Below are 25,363 nucleotides of genomic sequence, written 5' to 3' on the forward strand. Positions count from 1 at the left end.
CATATATATCGTTCTCAGGCCAAGGGATTCAGAGATCGCTTGCCCGCAGAACGCTATGAAGAAAACTAGGTTCAGCCACATCTAACATATAGAATCTAATGAAAGTGTGGCGAGAACTCCAGCTTGCAGCTTTGCAAATATTTTCCACTGAGACGCCCTTTAGTAAGGCCCAGGAAGACGAGACCCCCCGCGTAGAGTGCGCATGCAACTTCTCCGGGGGATCTAAAGACAAGCTCTTATAAGACAACACGATAGCCTCTACTATCCAACGGGAGAGGCTCGGTTTTGATAGAGGTCTGCCTTTTGCGCGTGCACCGAAGCACACGAATAGCTGATCTGACTGTCTGAAAGCTCTAGTGCGCTCTGCGTAACAGCGGAGAGCGCGCACTGGACAGAGCTTATTCAAACGTTCCTCCTCTGCTGACGCAAAAGGAGGAGGCGAGAAAACTGCCAATTCAATCACCTGATTGCGGAATGGGGTTACCACCACTTTAGGTGTGTAAGCAGCATTAGGTCGCATAACCACTCTGTCACCAGCGATCGAGAACTGAAGGCACGATGGACTGACTGACAGGGCTTGCATGTCACCAACGCGTTTTGCTGACGTTAACGCCAGCAGCAGCGCGGTCTTTAAAGAGACAAACTTTATAGCACGTAACACCACCAGCAGATCCCAAGAGGGTATGAGGTGTCTCTCTGGCACCCTGAGCCGTCTCACCCCCGCCATAAAGCGTGACGCTAGCGGGTGACTGCCAGGAGAACTGCCATTAATGCCTGCGTGGCAGGCTGAAATGGCAGCCATGTACACTTTGAGAGTAGAAGCCACCTTCCCCTCATCAAACAACTGCTGTAGGAATTCTAGAATAACGCCCAGCGCGCAGTTAATGGGGTCGTGCTGACGCGCAGCACACCACCACTCAAAACTGCGCCACTTCAGCGTATACAGAGCCCGTGTTGATACAGCTCGGGCACTCTGTATTGTAGCCACCACCGCGTCCGACAAGCCTGACGCTATGAGCCTGCACCTTTCACCCTCCGGATGGGGGTGCCACACTGTCCTGTGCGCCTGCGTTAGGAGGTCTCTCCGTAGAGGCAGCTCCCAAGGCTGCTGCACTGACATATTGACCAGATCTGCCGCCCACGGCTGATTGGGCCAGTGGGGGGCTATCAATATCAATTCCCTGCCCTCGTCCGCAATCCTGCACAGCACCTGCTGGAGGAGCGGGATCGGGGGAAAAGCATATAGGGGTAGAGCTGGCCACTGGTGGCCCAGCGCGTCTATGCCTAGTGGGGGATCGTCGCCCCCTAGCGAGAACCAGAGCGGGCAGCAGGTGTTCTGCCTGTTCGCGAACAGGTCCACCTGCGCCTTGAAAAAACGCACCCAGATCTGACCTATCACTTGTGGGTGAAGGCACCAGTCTGCTGCTCGAGGATCGCCCCTCGATAACAGGTCCGCACCGTAGTTGAGGTGACCTGGTATATGAACTGCCCTGAGGGACAGGACGTGCCTCGCTGCCTACAGGAGCAGGCGAGTCGCCCAATGGTGTAATGACGGGGAGCGCACTCCGCCCTGGCGATTTATATACGGCAAGGTCGCAGTGTTGTCCGTCCTCACCAGTACATGCTGACCACTCAGCCTGGGCAGAAAGTGTTGTAGAGCTAGGACTACTGTTCGCAGCTCTAACACATTTATGTGAGACGCGGCCTCTGTCACAGACCAGAGACCGTTCACGCCTCTCCCTTCGCAGACAGCTCCCCAGCCTTTGGTGGAAGCGTCTGTGGTCACCACCACGCGACGCGACACTATGCCCATAGTGCCCGACGCGGCGAGAAACCAGGGGGTTCTCCAGATCGCCAGGGCTTTCCTGCATCTGGAGGACACCACTACTCTGCGACGCCTGTCTGTGACTGCGTTGAGCTTCATAGACAGGTACCATATTTGGAATGGTCGCATACGCAACATCCCCAACGGGAGCGCTCTAGCGGCCGACGCCATCATCCCTAACAGGCGTTGGCAGCGCAGCGACGAGACTGACTGTCCCCGTCGGAACTGGCGCACGCATGTTTTGATGGCATTTATCCGTTCTTGAGACAGCCTGACCTCCATGGAGGTGGAGTCTAAGATCATACCCAGAAAATGCGTAACTTGCCTGGGGCAGAGAACGCTTTTTTCTCTGTTTATAACAAAGCCCAGTCGATACAGGTGCGCCACCACTAGATGGCCGTCCTGCACTGCTGCAGCCTTTTTTAACACACGTAGATCTAATATTGGCCGATAATTCCCGTCTCTATAGCCTTCTTTCTGAGCAGGGAGATTATCTCTTGCCGTAGGAAGTGAGACTGTTCTCGCTGCACCACAGACTGTATCACTCTGCTGAATGGCGGAGGGGAACGGGCGAATTGCAGCACGTAACCCCTTGTGATCGTCTTTAGCACCCATGGTGACACTGCGCATGCGCGCCAACTCTCCGCACAACCAGGGAGGTTGTGCTCTGAGTTGAATTTGTCGGGGACTAACCCGCTCATGGTCAATGAGTCTAAGCCTAGATCTACACCCACTCTGCCTAGGGAGGGAGACGAGCTCTGGGGCTGCCCCCTCATGTTTTTGAAAAAAATGTGGGGGTGCGATTGCACTGTGTGCATCGCGGGGGGAGTTGCACAAGCATGCCTGGGCACTGCGCCATCTGGGACAGGAGTTAGGACATATGATTGTTGTGCTTGTGAAAACCTGCTTACCGTGCTGGACATGATTTCCACATGTGAGCGACGGGCTGATTTCTGTGGAGGCGGTGTGGACTCCACCGCTCCCCCCTGTGTGACGAGTGGCTGACTGTCACGATCAGGAAGCCTGAGGTCTCCCTCTGCCTCGCCCGCGGCGAGCGGAGTGCTGCCGCGGAGCCTGGGCTGCGCCCTGGGCAGGGCGCGCAGCTGGTCGCTTGCTGCAGGCTGCGCTGGAGGGTGGAAGGGGTGTCTCTGCCAGCCTCGCCCGGTGGATACCTTTGCTGGAGGCGCTGGCGAGCGGAACCCGCTTCTCTTCTGGCCCGGTGCGGGTGTGGTGCGTCCTGAGGAGGACGTCTCACCCGTGCCACTAGAGCGAGGCATCCAAGCCTGGAATACCTCTCTGCTCTTCTGCTGTTCTTCGAAACTTGGCAGCCATTGTGACCACTGCCTCCCCGAAGGCGCCCTGGACAGAGACCGGGGCGTCGAGGAGTGGTGCTTTTTCTCTGTCTGACAGCTTAGCCAGTGATAGCCACAGAGACCTCTGGGTAGCCACCGCGGCACCCATCACCCTCCCCAGTGCCTGTGCCGTGCACCGAGTTAGTCTGAGCGACAGATCCGTCGCGCGACGGAGTTCTGCCACAGACGGGTGATCTTCCCCCAGCGACAAGGCAAGCTCAGTCAGGAGCTTTGCCTGGTAGCGCTGTAGCAATGCAGCCGTATTGGTCGTGCAGGCAGCCTGCCCTGCAGCCAAGTAGGACTTCTCTGCCAGCTGAGCCTGGTGTCTGCCCACCCGCGTGGGCAGGAGAGGCTTCTGGCCGAGACGCATCGTGGGGGATGCGGACGAGAGGTAGCCCGCTACTGCATCCTCCACCTGAGGAAAGGAGAGGTAGCCCCTCTCCTTAGCCATGTGGAGCTGCATGTAGGGCGCGAACCCCGGCACCGGGGCTCGGCCCGAGTAGGGTATCGCCCATGTCGCCTGCAGTTCCTCGTGCACCTCCTCGAAAAAGGGGATGCAGCTGGGAACTGACGCGGCGGAGCCAGCATAGAACTCCCCGTCCAGCAGCGAGGACCGCACACTGGGAGGGGGAGGGAGAGGGAGCCCGAGGCAGCTGGCTGCTCTCAGCGCAACCTCGTGGAGTTGCTGGCCCAGGAGCCGAGACGAGGTAGGAGGTGTCTCCACCCGCATCCTGACGTCATGGCTCGTCTGCATTGCTTCAGCGATTGAGCTGTGCCCATCGGAGAAGTCTAGCAGACTGATAAGGAACTGTGCTGCGACAGCTGAAGGAAGACCTTAATCATAGGCTCATAGGCTAGATAATGATCTTTAACTCCCAATGATGTCAGCCATTGAAAGGACTGATGGTTTGCAGATCACATATCAGGCTCCCATAATGTTTACATAACAGGCTACAGACCTAGAGAACAGCTATTGCTATATATAGTTATATAGTGCCATATAGTTATGGGGAAACTTCACACCACACGTCTTTTAAAAAGCCACATTTCCCTGAAAAAATCAAACATTTTCAGACAACATCATTTGAGAGCTGAAATTTGAAATTGAAATTATAGCAGTAACCACACTCTGGTCTAATTAACTATATTGTCTTGTTTTGTTTGATTTCTCTTGTTCAAGGGTGTCTAATGTCTAGTTGAGGCAAAATGAAAGATGAAAGGTGATAGTTGAAAGTGCATAGTAAGAAAAGATCAGTGAGGTTTCTAGTCGTCTTGTCGTCTAGTTGTCTCTGATTGACCTCTGTGGGAAAAACAGACAGTGAAATATTAGGTTTGTCAAAGAGGACTCTCACTAAAAGTCCTAACCCATTTAGCTTGTTTGTCGCCACCTAATACTTTTAAAGTGTTAAACATACCTATATGAAATAAAGAAAATGTTATAAACGTCTTTGATTTTGGTCTTACTTATTTGTAAAAGGCGCTATGTTCTCTACTACTTTCTTGGCCAGAGTACTTTCTTTGAAAGGAAGGAGTATGAATCTGGAAATTAAATTAATACTGTGTGCACATAAGATAATTTCCCAAATTCGTTGTTAACATTGTTAAACCGAGTGGGATTTCTGTCATCAACAAATTAATGTATTGTAATTGTATTGAATGTATTGAATGAATTAATTGAATATACTGTCAAATACTGACACTAATAACCTCAAGATATAACCTGGAGTGTTTCAAATCTTATGTGATCTGAGTCGTACAGTACGTGTCACCAACTCACCATCAGACTATAGGATAAGAGGCATAAGATGCAATGCCACACTGGTTGCCCTCATTCCGGGACATCTTGATATAGCCTTCTTCTCCCCAGGAAACGCCCCAGCTATACAAATACAATGAAAAATGTTTGTCACCACTACTGTTCAGACATTTATTTAATACACCACCATTAGATAGATAGACGGATCTTATTTGAGTTATGATGTGATGTCAGCTTACCTGTTCTTCACCAACCAGTAGTCTTGACTTACTTCAGTTCCATAGCCCACCACCAACACAGCATGGTTGACATCACTGCTACTGCAGTAAGGGTCATTGAAGACACCTTTTCAAAACAATTGCAAAAAAAACACAAAATGAACCAATGAGTCATTCTGTCTATCTGTCTATCCAACTAAATTTACATTTAGTCATTTAGCAGACGCTTTTGTCCAAAGCGACGTACAAGGGAGAGAACAGTCAAGCTACGAGCAATAGAGACCTAGTCTAACAATAAATACTACTATACATAAGAAATAGAAAAAAGAAATAGAAAAAAAAGAAGTGCAGAAATGTAACTGCAAGTTTAGTACTAGTCGAAGTGCCAGTTAGGAAGGGAGGTGCGTTCTGAAGAGTTGGGTCTTCAAAAGCTTCTTAAAGATAGAGAGGGACGCCCCTGCTCTGGTAGTGCTAGGCAGTTCGTTCCACCAACGTGGAACTACCATTCTTCTCTTGAACTCATACATACTTACATCCAATCAATCAATCAATCAATCAATCAGTCAATCGATCAATCAATGCAATCAACAGTGCCGTAGGTGTAAGAGACAACCCACCAGATTCATAGTTCTGGAAGTTTTCAGCATCGACGGCCACAGACACGGGTCCCATATTGGCCACGATCCACTGTAGTGCAGATTCATCACCACTGGGCGTCACATCAGAATATCCACTGCAGGTGGCACCAACACCAGAGGGATTGAAGCGGCAGGATCCATCCTGATAGATATTGAAATGAGGGCCATTAGAACATGCTTCTGTCACAACTTTTCCCATGGTCAACAATCACCAGGTCTACAATAAAATGAGACTGCATTTCTTGTGAGTTAATTTACATCATTGCTTTTAGCAGACACTCCATAGATGTGCTTCCTGTGAATCAAACTCATGACCTTCATGTTATTGGCACCTTATTCTAGAAGTTGAAGAACAGGAAATAATGCTCACAGTCATTTCTGATTTTTGCAGTGATCGTATGTTTCTTTCCTGTGGCTATACTGGCATTACAATATTAAACAGAGAAAGTATATTCAAAATGTGAGTATGGTCTTAATAATGTAAGGATGGTCATGGCACAGTGATGATTGTAGAGCAGTCAGCCAAGGTCAGGAGGGATGAAGGTTGCCTTGTTCCTCATGTGACCCCTTTTTCACCACTTACAGAGATGGGTTTATTCATCCTTAGTGCTGTCATTTCTTAATCCAATTCTGTCACATTTAAAAATTGCTTTAGGGTTTACCAGACCTGGAAATAGGCCAAAATAACACCACCATTAAAGTCCTTAGTATCGCCATTTGGCAAGCATTTGGCAACGCTTCCAGGCAGTTATTCTGGGTGTACAAGATCAGACTCCCAGCTGAATGAATGGGGAGAGACCCATAACTCCACACAGCACATTCAAAGAGAAGTATATAGCTATGCAGTTACAAATCCACCATTTTTCCCTCATTGGTTTGTCACTTTCTACTGTATAATATTTCTGCTACCTCATGATGCCTGCTGAAGAGATGATTTGAATAGCTTACTGTACCTCTGCCTCGTAGGGGTAATAGTCCTCTGTGTCTATCCCACCGTTATCAATGACATACTGAAATGTTGAATCCATCGAACCTCCATTGCAGCCTTGGTTTTCATAGGACCTAGTGCAGTCCACCAGCTGCTGTTCACTCAGAGAGGGGAGACGTCCATATTATATACAGGTGTGAGACTCCAGTGCACCTGTCTGAAATGCATGGTAATATGACAAGTTAGATTATTTCCACACAAATGCACATGCATGCACATACACACACACACACACACACACACACACACACACACACACACACACACACACACACACACACACACACACACACACACACACACACACACACACACACAAAATGATTCCTCTTTCAGTAACTAACCGTGCTGAAAGCCCAGCAGGATCCACACTGCCCCTGGTTTTTGACAGGTGTAACACAGTCATTATCCCTCCAGTTCACAGAGGCTGACAGCTTAGCAGCGCCCCCTTTAGGTTTACAGGATATTGTGCCTCGGTGGAGCATGGTTTTGGTCTCATTGGAGGGGATCATGCTTCTGAGGAGGACAGTCTGACTGTATTCCTCACTGTTCTGTAAAAGAAGAGGAATTGATTCTCATAAACTAAACATGTAAAACACTTGAAACACCTTGAAACACACCACAGTGAAGAGGACAACCATACTGAATACACAGAGCAGTTCAGCTAGACCCATTTACCATGTCAGAGAACTGGTTCATGCCCATGCGGTAGGTCTTGATGCCCTGATCAGCCAGGATGTTGTGGTCCAGGACCCTGAGGCGGGTGGAGATCCAGATGTTTTTACGATGGGCCTCCTCCTCAAGTGAGCTATAGGATTTCTCTGTAGCACGAAACATGAGAGAGAAACATCACTGCCAGGAAAGTACGTAAAAGTATATAAAAGTATTAATTAGAAAGAAATAAATGCTGGTGTATTTTGTTTAAAAAATGATTGCACTTATTTTTTGTAATATGAAGACTTCAATGACATATTGATTACAAGAATATATAATGACATTCTTTTGAGCCTCCTCACCAAACTTGAGTTTCCATGCGTGGAACTCCAGGTCCTCCAGAGAGAGGCTGGCACAGCTCACCACTGCCAGAGAGGCAGCTGCAATGATCAGCAACCTCATGCTGCCACGCACAAGAACAACATGCTGAATTACAGATAGTTTACATTCTCAAGCACAGTGGTAATATGTGTGTATTTCAGAGAGAGAGAGAGAGAAAGGGTTTGAATATTTCTTACCTGTTTGAGAGTTCCCTGTAAGATCCTATGGATGGTGATGAGAAGCAGTTTGACAAATAAGTGTTTAAACACTGACTCTTCTGCCCAGGGCCGGCTCTAGCCCTTTGGTTGCCCTAGGCGAGATTGAGTTTTGCGCCCCCCCCCCCCCCCCCCCCCCCCCCCCCCCCCCCCCCCCCCCCCCCCCCCCCCCCCCCCCCCCCCCCACACACACACAGAATACTTAACATCACTTAACTTTGCATAGCAGTTTTTTCACCCACTTATAATTATACTATGGACAACAAACACCAGAATAGTTTCAGAACATTTTCTTTTTTATTAGTTTAAATAATTTATTACACACTCAAAGTTAGGATTAAGTTAACTCCATAAACTGTGCAAAACACTCTTAAGCACCTGTAAGGACATTTAAGCAAATTATGACCCTCTATACCCTAACTATACCCTCTACAAACAAAAGTGCTTTTATGGATACTGTATGTACCTCTACAAAATATCTCAAATACCTCACTACAATTCTTCCAGTCATTTAGGCCACTCCTAATGAGGTGGTCATTTTTCTGTGAAAAGAGCTTGCAGCAGAAGCAATACAGAGTATTGTTTTTCCTTGAATATACAAGCCAGCTTCTCTTGATTTTCTCCCCATTTACTAATTTCCTGTAGAAGTTGTTGTGGTGGCAGCTTCTCCCATCATCTCTTTTTGGAAATGTAAAGTCTGGACTGGTCTGGTATGGTCCTCTGCAAACTAACTCTGTCCTTACCGGATCACAGAGGGCTGGCCAGTCAGCAGGATCTATAGGTTCTCCCTGGATAGCAGGAATTGTGGAGGGTGAGGTGTCTGCAGGCGGCAGTGTAGTTTCACTGGTGCCCAGAGTGCTTGATGTGGTCCTGGATGTCCCTTCACCTTCACCTGTATTCAAGCATATTGTATAGCCAGACAAGCGGTGTTTAATATAATAAGTGAAATGATCATGAATGTGGTTGAACTTCTTTAAGAAAACAAGCTATTGTATTTAATACATGCTAACATGTTTCTATTGTACTTTAAAGTATGGATGTGGCTTGAATAAATACTATTAAATAGACTCACCTGATGCAGGCTGTGTGTTCCTGGCCTGTGTGTTACTGGCCCCTTCAGTACTACTGGATGTCCCTTCTCCTGCAGCTGTATTTAAACACAGAGTTCATCCATGCTGTTCGTTACACAGTTGCATTTGGTAATTTCTATCATCCTACCACATAGTTGCATTGTACAAATAAATGTTATCTGACCATGTAACTTGTAGTAGATATATTACAATTACTGCCACAAGGCTAAATAATACTAGGCTACTGTTTACAATTAGTAGTATTAATGTGATGTGATTATTAAAGTAATAATTGCTAATAATAATAACAATAACAAAAACAGCAACAGTAGTACTAGTTGTGTAGGCTACTTACAAAGTTCAGAGGGAGGCGAATCAGGCGTCCTTTCTACAGCGGCCTCTGCAAAAATTGCCTGAGTGCATCTGGCCAATTTAAAACAAAAATAAACAAAATTTTTTGTATATTCCTGGGGGGGAACTGTACAGAAGGGTGAACACCACCACTATCCCCAAAATGGTTACTGTGTGTGCACCTGCTAGTTGTGAATTCACTAAACAGAACTTATGCCATTTATAATTAATGTAGACAGCAACTGTACTTTTCATAACTAGCATACGTTATCCAGATATTGGTCTTTTGACATTTACATCCATGTAGGTTATCAGTGAAGTTACGTTTGCTAGTAATAGCCTACGTAGCAAATTAGCAAAGTAACAGTCGCTAGCTAGCTATAGCTAGCCTAAGTGACAGCAATAAAACGTCCAATATTAGGTGATGCACAATACTACATGTATTTCGTTTGACACCTTAATGGCTGAGATGAGAAGACTTACCTCTATACTTGGCTTTCTTTTCCTCTTCTTCCTTTCTTCGTTTTCGTCCCTGTGCTCCAGATGGTATTGACCGCTTCATTTTTGCGAATGTCACGTAGCTGACACGCTCACGGCTCACCCTGGCAGAGTGCAGGAGCCCTCACGTAACTAACGTAACGTAACTTAACGCAACCGCGACAAATGATCGACAATAACCATCAATTCAATCTAAAAATCAGGTTGACAAGTAAACGTGTGGCTGAAGGGGCGCCCTAGGATGATCATGATTAATAAACATGTTTTAATTTGCTTGTTATTCTAACTATGATTAATGGGAAGTAGGTCCAAGGGCGACACTAGGGCGCCCCCAACCCATTTGTCGCCCTAGGCAGTCGCCTAGTTCGCCTATAGCAATCGCCGGCCCTGCTTCTGCCCTTAGGTGAAGGATGCAGATGCTCTTTTAACCTCTTCGCTCTCCTTCATCAGCTTTGTCCATGTGACCTCAAGTTCCTGTCCTGGTTCTCAATTAGTTCCTGTTCTGGCTGTGATGACCACACTCCACAGGCACAGTTCACATCAGCATTTCTCATTACAAGATAAGTAAAGGTAAGGGTGAGGTGACCAGATCTCTGAATGGAAACTGGGGACATTTCCAGTTGGGCAGTCAATATTTTACTAAAATATCAAATGTTTTTATCTATGAAATAAAAAGGAGGACAGTTCCAGTTTCACATACTTTGACCACGGTAACTGTTGCACTGTAATAAACTATGATGAAGGCCAAGTCATATTCCACATCTACAGTTGGTAAACACACCCCTGGGCTAGCTCTAGTTCTGGAGAGACAGAGACCGCTGCTCTCAACATGGCTGAAAAAATGATGCACTAGCCTACATCCAATTAAGTCCTATGCCTATACAAATTGGCTACGTATCACCTGGTAGTACGATTTCTAAATCACGTTAGCCTGTCCCTGTTTTAATCCATGGGTTACCTCCTGTCTTGAAAAGATGGGCGATGTTGTGGATTCACTTGACTCTTGCTAGCTTCTAGTTGAGTTTTACATCTTCAGTGTTATGGTTAGTAACATGGAATCATATGTTCAGTGCATTGTATTATATATAACCTACTTTAGTGTAATAAGACATATATATCAAGTAGGCTAGTCAAATAAAAATAATCAAAAATCTATTGCAGACAAAATCAGTGAAAAGAAAAACATGCCAAGATCTTTGTGCTCTGCAGTTTTCTGACTAATATCTGATACTGAATGTGCAGCCTTCCTGCATGTAATGATTCATTTTGACAATTTTGACAAATGTTGGTGGACTGTGTCGCAATATTCAGCATAGATTGCCATCATGGACTTCTGATATATGATCAGAATGGCTAAGGAAGTGGAGATTTGAAAAAGGTACAAAAAGACTGTCAGCATTGGCGAGTGGTTTTTGTGGTAGGAATCACATGTTGGGAAAGTTCGCTTTCTACATGAACTAGTTCAGTTCATAGTTCATAATTCAAAATGTTGAACTAAGTCAACGTGCCGTTTACAGACACCAGAATGAACGCGTTCACAGTATCGTTCATCAGGCAGTAATACAGTACGTTCAGTTCACGTTCACCAAAATGATGAACGAGTTCATGAACTTAGGGGAAGCAGGATATGTCAATGCTCACAATTTTGAAAGGTTTTAATATTTCCCCTCAACAATTGTTTTTAATTTCTCGAACCTTCAGCTCAAATTCTGAATGAATCAAAAACCACACAGACAATCACAACTAATAGTAATCCCACATACAGCTCTATATAGAGTCCCTTACTGCTACACCATAAGAGGCGGCTTTCTTTCATAGTGTTAAATACCTACTGTATCCACATCCTGATTATGAACACTCTGAATGTGTGTCCTGTTCCTGTTCCTGTTCCTGTTCCTGTTCCTGTTTCTGTTTCTGTTTCTGTTCCTGTAACAAACATATTACACAAGCCTAGACTGGGATCTGGTAAGAGTATACGGTAGATGACGACAGGAAGACCAAACTTATATTTTGTGGTGGCACCGTTGGCTGTCCATGTGAGTTAAGAAATGAATCACATGGATTACATTCCATCATGTGTCGAGGGGGAACCAGAAATCTTTTTTGTTTGTTCTGTATGTTTCTGTATGTTGTACTTTCTGACATCATTAAACCTGTGGACTTGGAACAACTTTCTTCAGAGTCTTGATGTTAGGGAAGAGTTTAGGTGGCTCTCAGCGTATTAGGGTGAACATACCGAAGACGGCACAACTACTATTAATATTACTATTACTAATACAGACACACAGACAGAAAGACAGGCACATAAAAACACTAGATAGATAGAGATAGATAGATGGATAAATAGATTGGTTGTTAAAGCCTTTAATCAATCTCTCATTCTACCAATAAACCAATAATTTAACCAATCAATCAAACTCTTAATTCAAAGTTGGGAGAAACTATGTCACATTTGTTTGATGCAAAATTCTTGCTGGAATATAATTAAACTAATTGGGGTACTGAGTGTGTTCTCCAGAGAACTGATCTGTGCAATACAAGGTTTATTCAAGGCCCCGTCACACCATGACGTTCTGGTCAACGTTCTCTGAACTTTCTAAACGTTCAATTTCGAGCATTCTAGGGCGATGTGGACACATCTGGCGTGTTACTAACGAAATAATTGCGTAGGACTGACACATGACTAGCGTGGGACTGACGCATGAGGAGTGTGTAACACCGACCAAGTCACTGGTCCGCGACAAACGTGTGCTGACGTGTCACTCCAGCGCGACAAACGATAAGTCAACCTTAGAAGAGCGTGTTAAGAGTGTAATTTACGTGTGCATAATGACAGAAAAGCGTTTTGCTGGCGTGTGGGTTTTATGGTCAAACGGGTATAAAACGCTGGAAAATCATAGTGGATTCAGTTGATCTGAACAGTGAACATCATGCCGCCAAGACCACGAAAAGGTGTGAGGGGGGCTTCTGCTACTAGCGCTGCTGCAAGTAAGAAGATGATAAATGCTGCTGAAAGTAAGAAGAATACAAAGCCTCTTTCACTAGCAATGTCTTCGGACGAAGATTTACTGTTATTATTACTGTGATTTACGAAATAACGGGTGTTATTCCTGGGGTTTTATGTTATTAAAATAAATGATTTAAATTTGACACTGAATTTGTGTTTCTCAATGTTTATTATTAGAAAACATCAACACATCCACACACATTGTCCATGTCACAAGAGTCTTCATATCATATCCATCTGCCATGGAACAGCACCAGCTATAACAGTGCTCAGCTATGTTCAAGTTCAGTAGGCTACATCTACTTCATGCTGGCTCAAGCAAGCATATGCCCTCCACTCCGCTTTTCACTAGATTATGCAATGACCTTGCATGACATGATAGCATTGAATATGTAGATGTATAGTGCACAGAATAACGTTTGCAATGATGTAAGTTGCGTTTGTTGATCACGTATGGTTAATAACATATTCATTGTAGAAGGGACATGATAAAATCAAGATCTTCCCTTGGTGAAAAAACTTTCGCCGATATCTTCCTACGAGAGATGGGTTAGGTGCTCAAATTTCCCTGGATCAAAGAGGACGTTAGTAGGCATGTCCAAACTAAAAATCACGTCTCAGGATTGCTGCGCACATAAGTTATTTCGGGTGCATCAACTGTACTCAGTCTACCCTACCCAATGACTGACTATGATAGCCAAACGCGTGCAAAGTTAATACAACGTTCCACGAAAGTTCTCCAGCGTTTAAATGAAACGTTGAAGAACGCTGATCTCCATGAGAACTTTTGTGCATGTTCAAAACTTTTTTTTTGGACCAGCGTTCTCCTCCGATCACCGACGATTCCAGCGACCATGGACGATTACCAACGTTTCCTCTAACATCATTGAACGTTGACCAGAACGTCATGGTGTGACGGGGCCTTCACCACTTTAAAACACCTATTTAAATTTCAATTTGATGAAATGTATTTCGGTAACCCATAAACAGGGGTACAAACCTGTAGAACAGCATTTATTAATGCAGGGGGAATTTCACACGGCCATCCACAGTAAACCTCACACCATTATTCATGTGTTAAAGAAGCTACATTGAAAACATTTTAGAATAATCATCGTTTCCCGTAACTATCAGTTCCCCATATCAGGCCCGGGGTGGGTAATCGGGAGAATCGGGAGAGTTCCCGGTGGGCCGCTTCACTTCTGGGCCGGTCGAGAATTTTTTTTTTTCTGACACCGCAGCCTCTGCATGGGTTGTACCATGCGAGGGAGTTCTCCCCTCCCAAATAGAGTTGGTTGGGTCCATAGCCCGTCTTTTTCAAAAAGTTTTCTCAGACTACCGATAGCTGGGCCGGCCCTACCCCAACGATACGCGTCAGAGAGGATGGATGGGAGGAAGAGGGGCTGAAAAAGCCAGGTTGAAAAAAAGAAAGGCATTGGAGGAGGATGCTGCCAAATGTGCCAAGCTTACCGATTTATTTTCAAGAGGACAAACACAAGTGGCAACTGGTAAAGAGAGACATAGGCCTAATGATTAGCAACGTGACTATTAGGCTAACGTTGTAGTGTTGGTTAATATCGTTGTAGCGTTGTCAACCTATTCGCAAGCAAAATATTACCAGAGATGGAGCTTGAAAGCAGGACCTGTTCCTCCTGCAAAAACTGTGCCATTTGTGTCAATTTAATACTCTCACAGTACAACCTCCTCACAGATGGTTATCATGTCATTGGGTTAGCATATAAGTTTCTGTTGACTTTGTCCAGCACACAGGTTGCATGTGAGAGAAGCTTCTCAACCTTAAAATTTGTGAAGAATAGGCTACGAAGCTCATTGAGTCAGGACAACTTGGAGGCTTTCATGTTAATGTACACAGAGAAGGAAATCGTCATGTCTATAAGCAACGACACAGTTATAGATAAAGTGGCTGAAACCAGTGCACTGCTTAGGCGGTTACTGATGCTGTAGATGCTGTTGGTGCTATTCGCAATGTATACTGTACTGTGAGTTGAACTGTAAACATTAGTTCAATATGCCTCTTTGTTGAAGAGTGGGATACGTTTCAAATGCTTTATTTATTTATTTCTACTTTTGTTAATTTATCAACCTATCCTTGTGGAATAGTGGAATATTTTTTGTTAACTTCTCAGCTTAAGTGGATTATTATTTAACCTTTACATTATTTGTTGAACCATGGTATTAATAAAGAGAAAACTACAGGATAGTAAGGGCTGAACTGTTGCTTCATTTATCCAATATCCACTACCATGGAAAAAGTGGGCCGGTCTTGGGCCTGAAATTCCCGGGCTGAAAAGTGGCCCCACTCCGGCCCTGCCCCATATGTTCATGTCTAGTATAAGCCAGCTACAAATTTGACAGATAAAAGCTGATATTGAAAATGACAGTAATAATTGCTCTTCTGTAATGGTGACAAATATCCAGTGGATTATGTTGTCGTTGAACACAGTACATCATCTTCACGTGTCTCTGTTGGACCTCTGTGGAAAAAAAAACGAAAACCGAGACCTTGAACTTCCCTCTATACATGCACACTTTCTCAACTCAACTTCCTGTATTTCTTCTCATACACTCTCAGATTTATCCAAAGACATTCTCGTAACCAGATTCCAAAATAACCTTCCAGTGTATTCAGTGGGTTTCTCCTGTTTATCAACTAATGTCTTGTGATTTGAGAACATGACAACAACCTCCAAGATGCAAATCCTTATCTGCTCACCATCAGACCTCAGGGTAGAAGGCATAGGAAGCAATGCCACACTGGTTGTCCTGATTCCGGGACATCTTGATGTAGCCTTCCTCTCCCCAAGAAGCACTCCAGCTTTACAAACAAATTGAAGACAGCAAATATTATTGTCATTGTCAACAGGTTTATTACAGTAACACAGGAATATAGCACTCCATGTTGTATGGATGATTGAGATAGGCGGATTAGTGTGATTCCTGCTCACCTGTTTTTCACCAGCCAGTAGTCTAGGCCATCTTCAGTTCCATAGCCCATCACCAACATAGCATGATTCAGTCTAGTTCTGCTGCAGGACGGCTCATTATAGACACCTTTGCAAATCAGTCAATTAGTGAGATGGACAGTCAGTCAGCCAGTCTATCAACAATCAATCTCTTACTACCATTACTATTACAGACAGACAGGTAGATAGATACTATGCATAGATAGATATATACATAGATAGGTTGTAAAAGCCTTTACATCAGTCAGACCTTTACCATTTCAATATGACCTACATTGACAAAAATGTACCCCAGAACCCACCAGACTCATAGAACCGGAAGTCCTGCTCAGCATCAATGGCCACAGACACGGGTCCCTCATTGGCCACAGCCTCTTGAAGGGCAGATTCATTTCCTGGAGGTTTCACCTTGGTGTATCCTCTACAGGAGGCACAAACATCAGAGGGTTTGAAGCGACAATTGTCATCCTGAGAGGCATTTATATTTGTGTCATTAGCACATCGTCCTGTTTTAAGATTGGCCGCACTTGCATTGTCTATGAAAAATATTTTTCACATTACTTACTACGATAATACATTTACTTTTACAACTTTTACATTTTTACAATATTTTGTTTATCCAAACCTTCTCACACCACAGGCAAGGTACACTTCTCATTAGTATAGGACCCTGCTTTAGGGACATTTATGTAAATGAACAGTTCAAGAGATACGTGAGATTAGAGAGATGGGCATTATTCTGTATATGGGCTCTTCATCAGCATTTTTTTTACTTATTTATTTTTCTTACTCAAATAGATGGATACTACAGAGTGGGATGGACTGAAAATCCCAAGTGTCCAAGTTAAATGTATAGCACGTCTGCCTGATAAGGATATGAGTCCTCAGTGTCCACTCCTCCACTCTTGATGACGTACCAATAGGCCCGGTCTATGTAGCCTCCATTGCAGCCCATGTTTCCATAAGACCCAGAGCAGTCAACAAGCTGCTGTTCACTCAGAGAGGGGAGACGTCCATATTTGATACAGGTGTGAGACTGTGCACACCTGTCTGAAGAAGAACAGACAAGACAGACATTGAACTGTAAAGTCATCTATTGTTTAAATAATCAGGTACATTTCCTCTCTACACAAACACAGTTGCCGTGGCTCATTCAATAGAGCAAGGGCTAAAAACACCAAGTTCATGGGTTCAGTACCTAGGGAACATTCATACTGATGACAATGTATATCTGCACGGGATAAAATTGTCTGCTACATGAATAACTGTAAGCTCACACACATAAAAACTGTGACTCCTCTATGCCTGTAACTTACTGTACTGAATGCCCAGCAGGATCCACAGTGCTGGGTCTGGTCTTTGACGGGGGTCACACAGGCCTTTTTCCTCCAGTCCACGAGTCAGGAAGCTTAGCGCCCCCTTTCTGTCTAGAGGATTTTATACCTCGCTGGTCCAAAGTTTTGGTCTCGTTGGAAAGGAATGTGCTTTTGAGGAGGCCAGTGTAACGGTATTCCTCATTGTCCTGTAAAAAAAGAAGAAACTGATTGGAAAACACTCCAAAAGCTTAGAATATACAAAATGGAATGTAGTGTGGAGGTAGATAACATGGTAGGCACTATTAGCCATTTGTATTGCATTTTAATGTTATTCCACTATTGGTCAGTGATCCTACCATGTCAGAGAACTGGTTCATGCCCATCAAAGTCAAAGTCAAAGAGTTTATTGTCGCATTATAGTTGCATTACAAATTGCTTTAGTGCAGCGAAATTCTTAGGACTTGGCCAGCAACATCTACGCAGTAGACAGTAGACAGTAGACAGTAGATACAAAGTGACATAGTAACATATACCAAAAATAACATTTAACACTGTAACACTATAACACTATAACATATAACATATAACACTACAGTGGGGAAAATAAGTATTTGAACCCCTGCCGAAGTTTGGCCACTTGCAAAGAAATGTGTGATCTATAATTGTAATGGTAGGTGTATTTTAACAGTGAGAAATAGAATATCAACAAACAAATCCAGAAAACTGCATTTTATAACATTTATGACTTTATTTGTATTTGATGCAGAAAATAAGTATTTGAACCCCTAGCAAAACATGACTTAGTACTTGGTGGAATAACCCTTGTTGGCAAGCACAGACGTCAGACAGATGTAGTGAGAGGTTGAATATGGAGGTGAATACCTCCGCAAGCTGGTCGGCGCACCCCCTGAGGACTCGGCCAGGATCTCCATCGGGCCCGGATGACTTCCGAGGGTTCACCCTTTGGAGCTCTCGCCTCACATCAGCCACGGTCAGGGACAGAGTGCAGTCGTCCCGGCCCTCGGCCAGCCTTGCGTAAGGAAGGGGGTTCGTTGCCTCAAACCATCCGTAAAAAGTGTTGAGGTCATCAGGTAGAGAGGCAGCAGGCTGATCATCACTGCTATTTCTCCCTTTATAGCCAGTGATGTGTCGCAGGCCACCCCACATGCGTCAGGGGTTAGAGCTGAGGTAGGTGGACTCCAGCTTGTCCCTGTATTCTCTCTTTCCATCTCTGATGGCCGTCCGTAGGTCACATTTGGACTTCCCCAAAGCCTCCGGGTCACTAGAGTTAAAGGCAGAGGACCGTGCTCTGAGTTTAGCACGGACATTACCATTTACCCAGGGCTTTTGGTTTGGGAAAGTCCTAACACTGACCCTAGGGACGACATCATCGATGCATTTGGAGATGTATGAAGAGACAGAGTCTGTGTATTCATTGATGTCCCCATCAGCTGCAACACAGAACATCTGCCAATCTGTTGTATCAAAGCAGTCTTGTAGAGTGCTAATGGCTTCAGCACTCCAGCGTTGAACTGCCCGAAAAACCGTTTTTTCCTGTTTTAGCCTTTGTCTGTAGGTAGGGATTAGTATGATGGAGGTGTGATCCGACTTCCCGAAAGCGGGGCGGGGAAGGGGTTTGTAACTGTCCCGAATTTGCGAGTAGCAATGGTCAAGAATCTGATCACCCCGGGTAGGAAAGTTAATATGTTGGTGGTATTTCGGTAGAACTTTCCTCATATTAGTCCTATTGAAGTCTCCAACAACAATAGAAACTGCCTCAGGGTGAGCATCCTCAAGTCCATTAATAGCTCTGTATAGTTCCTCTAACGCGCACGTTTTGTCCGCCTGCGGTGGAATGTAGACTGCTGTGATAATAACGGAGCTGAATTCCCGTGGAAGGTAGAAGGGGCGAACTTTTATCGAGCAGTGTGCTGAAAGTGCATCAACATTTGAGCCCCAGCGAGAGTTAACCATCAAGCATACCCCTCCACCCCATGCGCTAGGTCTTGACGCCCTGATCAGCCAGGATGTTGTGGGCCAGGACCCTGAGGCAGGTGGAGAGCCAGGTGAGTTTGCGCTGGGCCTCCTCCTTAGGGGAACGGTAGGACTTACCTATGGGGTAAACACGAGGAGAGAAACATCACAGTCTTTCTTTGTATTTTTGTGTGTCTACAAGTAACGACAAGCAGTAATTATGAACTAATGCTGTGACTCAACTGATTACACCTAATTAATTGTCATGTCCATGTCGTACTATAGAGAATAGAAAAGTAACGAGAGTCCCCTTGCCAAACTTGAGTTTCCATGCGTGGAACTCCAGGTCCTCCAGAGAGAGGCTGGCACAGCTCACCGCTGCCAGAGAGGCAGCTGCATTTATGAACAACCTCATGCTGCCACAAAATAACACCTATAGCAATGAGACAGTTTAAACTTTCCTGTAATTTATCACAACATCATATGGGTCTGTGCATGGATGTGTGTGTATGTATGTCCTGTATGTGTGTGTAAGAGAGGGGAAATCTGAAGCCCTTTACCTTTTTGAGAGTGAAACGTTCTGTAGACAATGACGTGTGGTGAAATTGACAAAAGAGCAAACTTATTTCCTCCAAAGATAAGAGAAACTCTAAATCAGCTGCATTCACGTGACCACAACTTTCAGTTCTGGACGGAAGATCCAACAGTGCCAGAAAGGGCTGTTATTACCAAATACGTTGATATCTCCTCCTCCTTTTCTTATGTTTTTTGGTACGGATATATTAGGCAACATTGAATTGAATTGAATTTAATTGAATATTAGGCAACACTGTATGTCAGGTTTTTCTGTGTAATTGATACGTGATCAATGCAGCCCTTTTAAGTACATATCATTACAATTTATACTTGGTGTTTTGCTTAGGATAAGGTTTAGAGCTGGTGTTAGCAACATACAGTATATTCATATATATCATTCATTCATATGTTAAATTATTAGCAGCTTCCTGAAGTACTTTATATTAAGAGGGCTTAATGTGAAGCGGGTCCATGCTCTGATGTCAACATGAGCAAGAATTGTATTGCTGAAAACATCATGATAAAAAACACAAATTCATGTTCTGAAGATGACATTTTTATTTAGGTAACATATATAAACATCACACTACATCAGAAGTCATCTATGCTGTATTTCAGGCAATTGTATACATGGCTGCAGGTCGAGGAAACTGGACACCACGTAACAAACAACGTATCAACATCATAACCACCATGTGGACTTATTGGACCATGTGGATTATTTTTCAGACAAAATAATTTGAGAGCTCAAATTTGAAGTTATAAATGATACATTATAGCAGTAACCATACTCTGGTCTAATTAACTATCTTGTCTTGTTTTGTTTAGGTTTCTCTTGCCCATGGGTGTCTAATGTATAGTTGAGGCAAAATGAAAGATGAAAGGTTATGGTTGAATTGCTTTTCCTTTCTGCATAGTGAGAAAAGATCAGTGAGGTTTCTTGTCGTCTAGTTGTCTCTGATTGACCTCTGTGGGACAAACAGACAGTGAAATATTAGGTTTGTCACAGAGGACTCTCACTATGAGTCCTAACCCATTTAGTTTTTTCACCACCTAATACTTTTCAAGTGTTAACGTACTTATATGAAATACAAAACATTTACTAAACTCGTGACTTCTTCGATTTTGGTGGCCTCATACTTATTTACTCATGTAATAGGCGCTATGTCCTCTCCTATTTCCATGGCCAGAAAAGTTTAATTGAAAGGAAGGAGAATAAATCTGGAAATTAAATCAATACTGTGTGCACATCGGATCATTTCTCCAATTCACATTTCAAATAACATTGTTAAACCGAGTGGAATTTCTGTCATCAACAAATTAATGTATTGTAATTGTATTGAATGTATTGAATGAATGAGTCGCATATACTTTCAAATGTTGTTGTTGTTTGCCTTTTCACTCCATAGTGGAGCATAGGCCATCGATAGCGAGTTTCCACCGGATTTGGTATCCACTTGTTCTCGATGTTTCAGTAATCCAGTAAATCCACTGAGCGAGGGATTGGCCCAACCAGCAACTATTACTGTCAAATACTGACCCTAATAACCTCTAAATATAACCTGAAGTGTTTCAAATCTTATGTGATCCGAGTCATACAGTACGTGTCACCAACTCACCATCAGACTATAGGAAAAGAGGTATAAGATGCAATGCCACACTGGTTGCCCCGATTCCTGGACATCTTGATGTAGCCTTCCTCTCCCCAAGCAACACCCCAGCTATGCAAATACATTCAAAAAATGGCTGTCACCACTACTGTTCAGACGTTTATTTAATACACCACCATTAGATAGAAAGACAGATCTGATTTGAGTTACGATATGATGTCAGCCTACCTGTTCTTCACCAACCAGTAGTCTTGACCACCTTCAGTTCCATAGCCCACCACCAACACAGCATGGTTATGATCACTGCTACTGCAGTCAGGGTCAGAGAAGACACCTTTGCAAAACAATGAACACTAAATTAACCAATGATTTATTCTGTCTATCTATCCAACTAAATATCCCACCATTCTTCTTTTGGGCTCATATTGGTCCCCTTACATCCAGTCAATCAATCAGTCAACCGATCAATCAATGCAATCAACAGTACCGTAGGTGTAAGAGACAACCCACCAGATTCATAGTTCTGGAAGTTTTCAGCATCGACACTCGCAGACACAGGTCCCATATTGGCCACGATCCACTGGAGTACAGATTCATCACCACTGGGCGTCACATCAGCATATCCACTGCAGATGGCACCAACACCAGAGGGATTGAAGCGGCAGGATCTATCCTGATAAATATGGAAATGAGGGCCATGCTTCTGTCACAACTTTTCCCATGGTCAACAATCACCAGGTCTACAATAAAATGAGACTGCATTTCTTGTGAGTTAATTTACATCATTGCATTTAGCAGACACTTGTGTCCGTAGGTGTGCTTCCTGGGAATCAAACTTATGACCTTCATGTTATTGGCACTTTGCCCTAGATGTTGAAGTACAGGAATTAATCCTCACAGTCATTTCTGATTTTTGCAGTGATTGTATGTTTCTTTCCTGTGGCTATACTGACATTACAATATTCAGCACAGCATGAAATATGAATATGTAGGTCTCATGCCATGTAATAATGTTTGCACACATAAACCTATGGTTAGATGTAAATGCTGAACAAGCACTGTATTTAAATCAAAATACTTTTTTGAAAAAAGATAAGCCAAAGCCATTTTCCAGTTCCCTCCTAGAGTCTGTTCAGTACTGCACTTTGAGTCAATGTGTGTAAATGACCAGATGTGACCACAAGCATTGCTGCAATACAAACATGGCTGCTATAAAGAGAAAGTATATTTACAATGTGAGTATATTCTTAATCATGTAAGGATGGTCATGGCACAGTGATGATTTTGGAGAAGGCAGCCCAGTGATGGCTTCCTTCCTCCTCAGTACTGTCATTACTTCATCGCGTTCTGTCACATTAAAATTGCCTTAGATGCTGAAAAGTTTACAGTACCTTTGCCTCGTAGGGGTAATAGGCCTCTGTGTCTATCCCCCCGTTATCAATGACATACTGAAATGATGGATCTCTCCGACCTCCATTGCAGCCGTTGTTTCCATAGGACCCAGAGCAGTCCACCAGCTGCTGTTCACTCAGAGAGGGCAGGTACCCATAGTTTATGCAGGTGTGGGACTCCAGTGCACCTGTCTGAAATGCATGGTAATATGACAAATAAGATTATGTCCACACAAATGCACATTCGTGCACATACGTACATACACACACATACACATAAACACACACAAAATGATTCCTCTTTCAGTAACTAACCGTGCTGAAGGCCCAGCAGGATCCACAGTGCCCCTGGTTTTTGACAGGTGTAACACAACCATTATCCCTCCAGTTCACAGAGGCTGACAGCTTAGCAGTGCCCCCTTTAGGTTTGGAGGTTATTGTGCCTCGGTGGGGCATGGCTTTGGTCTCATTGGAGGGGATCATGTTTCTGAGGAGGACAGTCTGACTGTATTCCTCACTGTCCTGTAAAAGAAGAGGAATTGTTTCTCGTAAACTAAACATGTAAAATACTCCTAACACACCACAGTGAAGAGGACCACCACACTGAATACACCTAGCAATTCAGCAAGACCCTCATACCATGTCAGAGAACTGGTTCATGCCCATGCGGTAGGTCTTGATGCCCTGATCAACCAGGATGTTGTGGGTCAGGACCCTGCGGCGGGTGGAGAGCCAGATTTTTTTACGATGGGCCTCCTCCTCAAGTGAGCTATAGGATTTCTCTGTAGCACGAAACATGGAGAGAGAAACCTCACTGCTGTTATGTCAGGAAACGTTTAAGGCAGAAGGAAAGATATTCTGGTGTATTTTGTATAATAAATAAATGATTGCACTTATTTTTTGTAATATGAAGACTTCAATGACATATTGGTTACAAGAATATAATGTACGTATAATGAAATTTGTGTGAGCCTCCTCACCAAACTTGAGTTTCCATGCGTGGAACTCCAGGTCCTCCAGAGAGAGGCTGGCACAGCTCACCACTGCCAGAGAGGCAGCTGCAATGATCAACAACCTCATGCTGCCACACAACAACATGCTGATTTACAGATAGTTTACATTCTCAAGCAAAGCGGGTATATGTGTGTATATGAGAGAAAGAGAGAGAGTTTGAATATTTCTTACCTGTTTGAGAGTTCCCTTTAAGATCCTATGGATGGTGATGAGAAGCAGTTTGACAGGTAAGTGTTTAAACACTGACTCTTCTGCCCTTAGGTGAAGGATGCAGATGCTCTTTTAACCTCTCCACTCTCCTAAATCAGCTTTGACGTGACCTCAAGTTCCTGTTCTGGTTCTCAATTAGTTCCTGTTCTGGCTGTGATGACCACACTTCACAGGGACAGTTCACATCAGCATTTCTCATTACACGAAAAGTAAAGGTAACGGTGAAGGTGAGGGTAACGGTAAGGTGACCAGATCTCTAAAATGAAAACTGGGGACATTTCCAGTTGGCCATTCATGTTTTTATCTATGAAATAAAAAGGGGGACAGTTCCAGTTTCATTTATTTTGACCACGGTAACTGTTGTACTGAAATAAACTATGATGATGGACAAGTCATATTCCACATCTACAGTTGGTAAACACACCCCTGGGCTAGTTCTAGTTCTGGAGAGACAGAGACCGCTGCTCTCAACATGGCTGAAAAAATTATGCACTAGCCTACATCCAGTGTTGTGCACGTTCACACCTCTCATGAACTAGTTCAAAGTTCAGTTCATACAAGTAAACATGAATCGTTCACGTTCATAGTTCACCATTTAAATTCTGAACTAGTTCATAGTTCAGTTCATTTTCATTTTTTTTTTAAATTATTGCTAATTTTTCAGGAGGACATAATTTGCACAGAAAGGTGAGATTTTTACTGTCGGAAACTTTATCAGACAGTGTGTAAAAATCCCGCACATAATAATAAGGTGGATCGGATGTACTCGCTGAGTCTGCGTCTCTGTTTTCGCTTTCACTTGCCATTTTTATATTGAGACCGAGAGCTGTTGCCTTGGAATACGTTGCTTGTTTGGTACACATGTGTGTGCGATGATTCATGGGTAATGTAGGGCGAAGTCGAGTTAGTTGGTTTAGGTAGGCTATCGCAGAAATTATACGGGTAGGCCTACTGTTATAGAGGGGGTTCGGGAAATGTGTAATCACTGAGGGTCATCCGATTAGAATGGAAAAGAATGGAGACTTGGATAATCAGTTTGATTCTTCACTCTTTGTATTGCATTAACAACAATGAATAGGATAAATTGTAGGTGGGTTTATGTTTGTATGTGTGTGTGTGTGAGTGTGTGTGTGTGTGTGTGTGAGTGAAAGTAAAGTACAAACAGAAAATATACATTAATACACAGCCCTGTAGTACCATTTAAATAATGAATTATACAGGGAACTAAAGGTAATAATTTAACCTCTTCAGCAATGACATGCTACTGGCTTAATCTCAGATCAACAAGGGCATGTACACTAAATGAAAGACCGCTCAAAAGTTAGCATAGGTAAA

At 43.9% G+C, this 25,363-nt stretch overlaps 1 protein-coding gene and 1 pseudogene across 1 annotated transcript; both read right to left on the reverse strand.

The window, feature by feature from the left end:
• Positions 1-4,956: 4,956 nt before the first annotated feature.
• Positions 4,957-7,896, reverse strand: LOC116223445 (annotated as a pseudogene).
• A 7,748-nt stretch (positions 7,897-15,644) lies between these two features.
• LOC105908193 (procathepsin L-like) lies at positions 15,645-23,888 on the reverse strand. The gene is made up of 7 exons (XM_031580142.2): positions 23,785-23,888; positions 23,444-23,586; positions 23,120-23,326; positions 22,805-22,996; positions 16,240-16,405; positions 15,920-16,025; positions 15,645-15,789 (listed from the first exon to the last, which is right to left on the reverse strand). The coding sequence occupies exons 1-7, from the start codon at positions 23,882-23,884 to the stop codon at positions 15,690-15,692; spliced, it is 1,014 nt and encodes a 337-aa protein (XP_031436002.1). The 5' UTR covers positions 23,885-23,888; the 3' UTR covers positions 15,645-15,689.
• Between the last annotated feature and the right edge of the window lie 1,475 nt (positions 23,889-25,363).

This window comes from Clupea harengus, chromosome 14 (assembly GCF_900700415.2).
Source record: "Clupea harengus chromosome 14, Ch_v2.0.2, whole genome shotgun sequence".
In the NCBI taxonomy this organism is placed as follows: Eukaryota; Metazoa; Chordata; class Actinopteri; order Clupeiformes; family Clupeidae; genus Clupea; species Clupea harengus.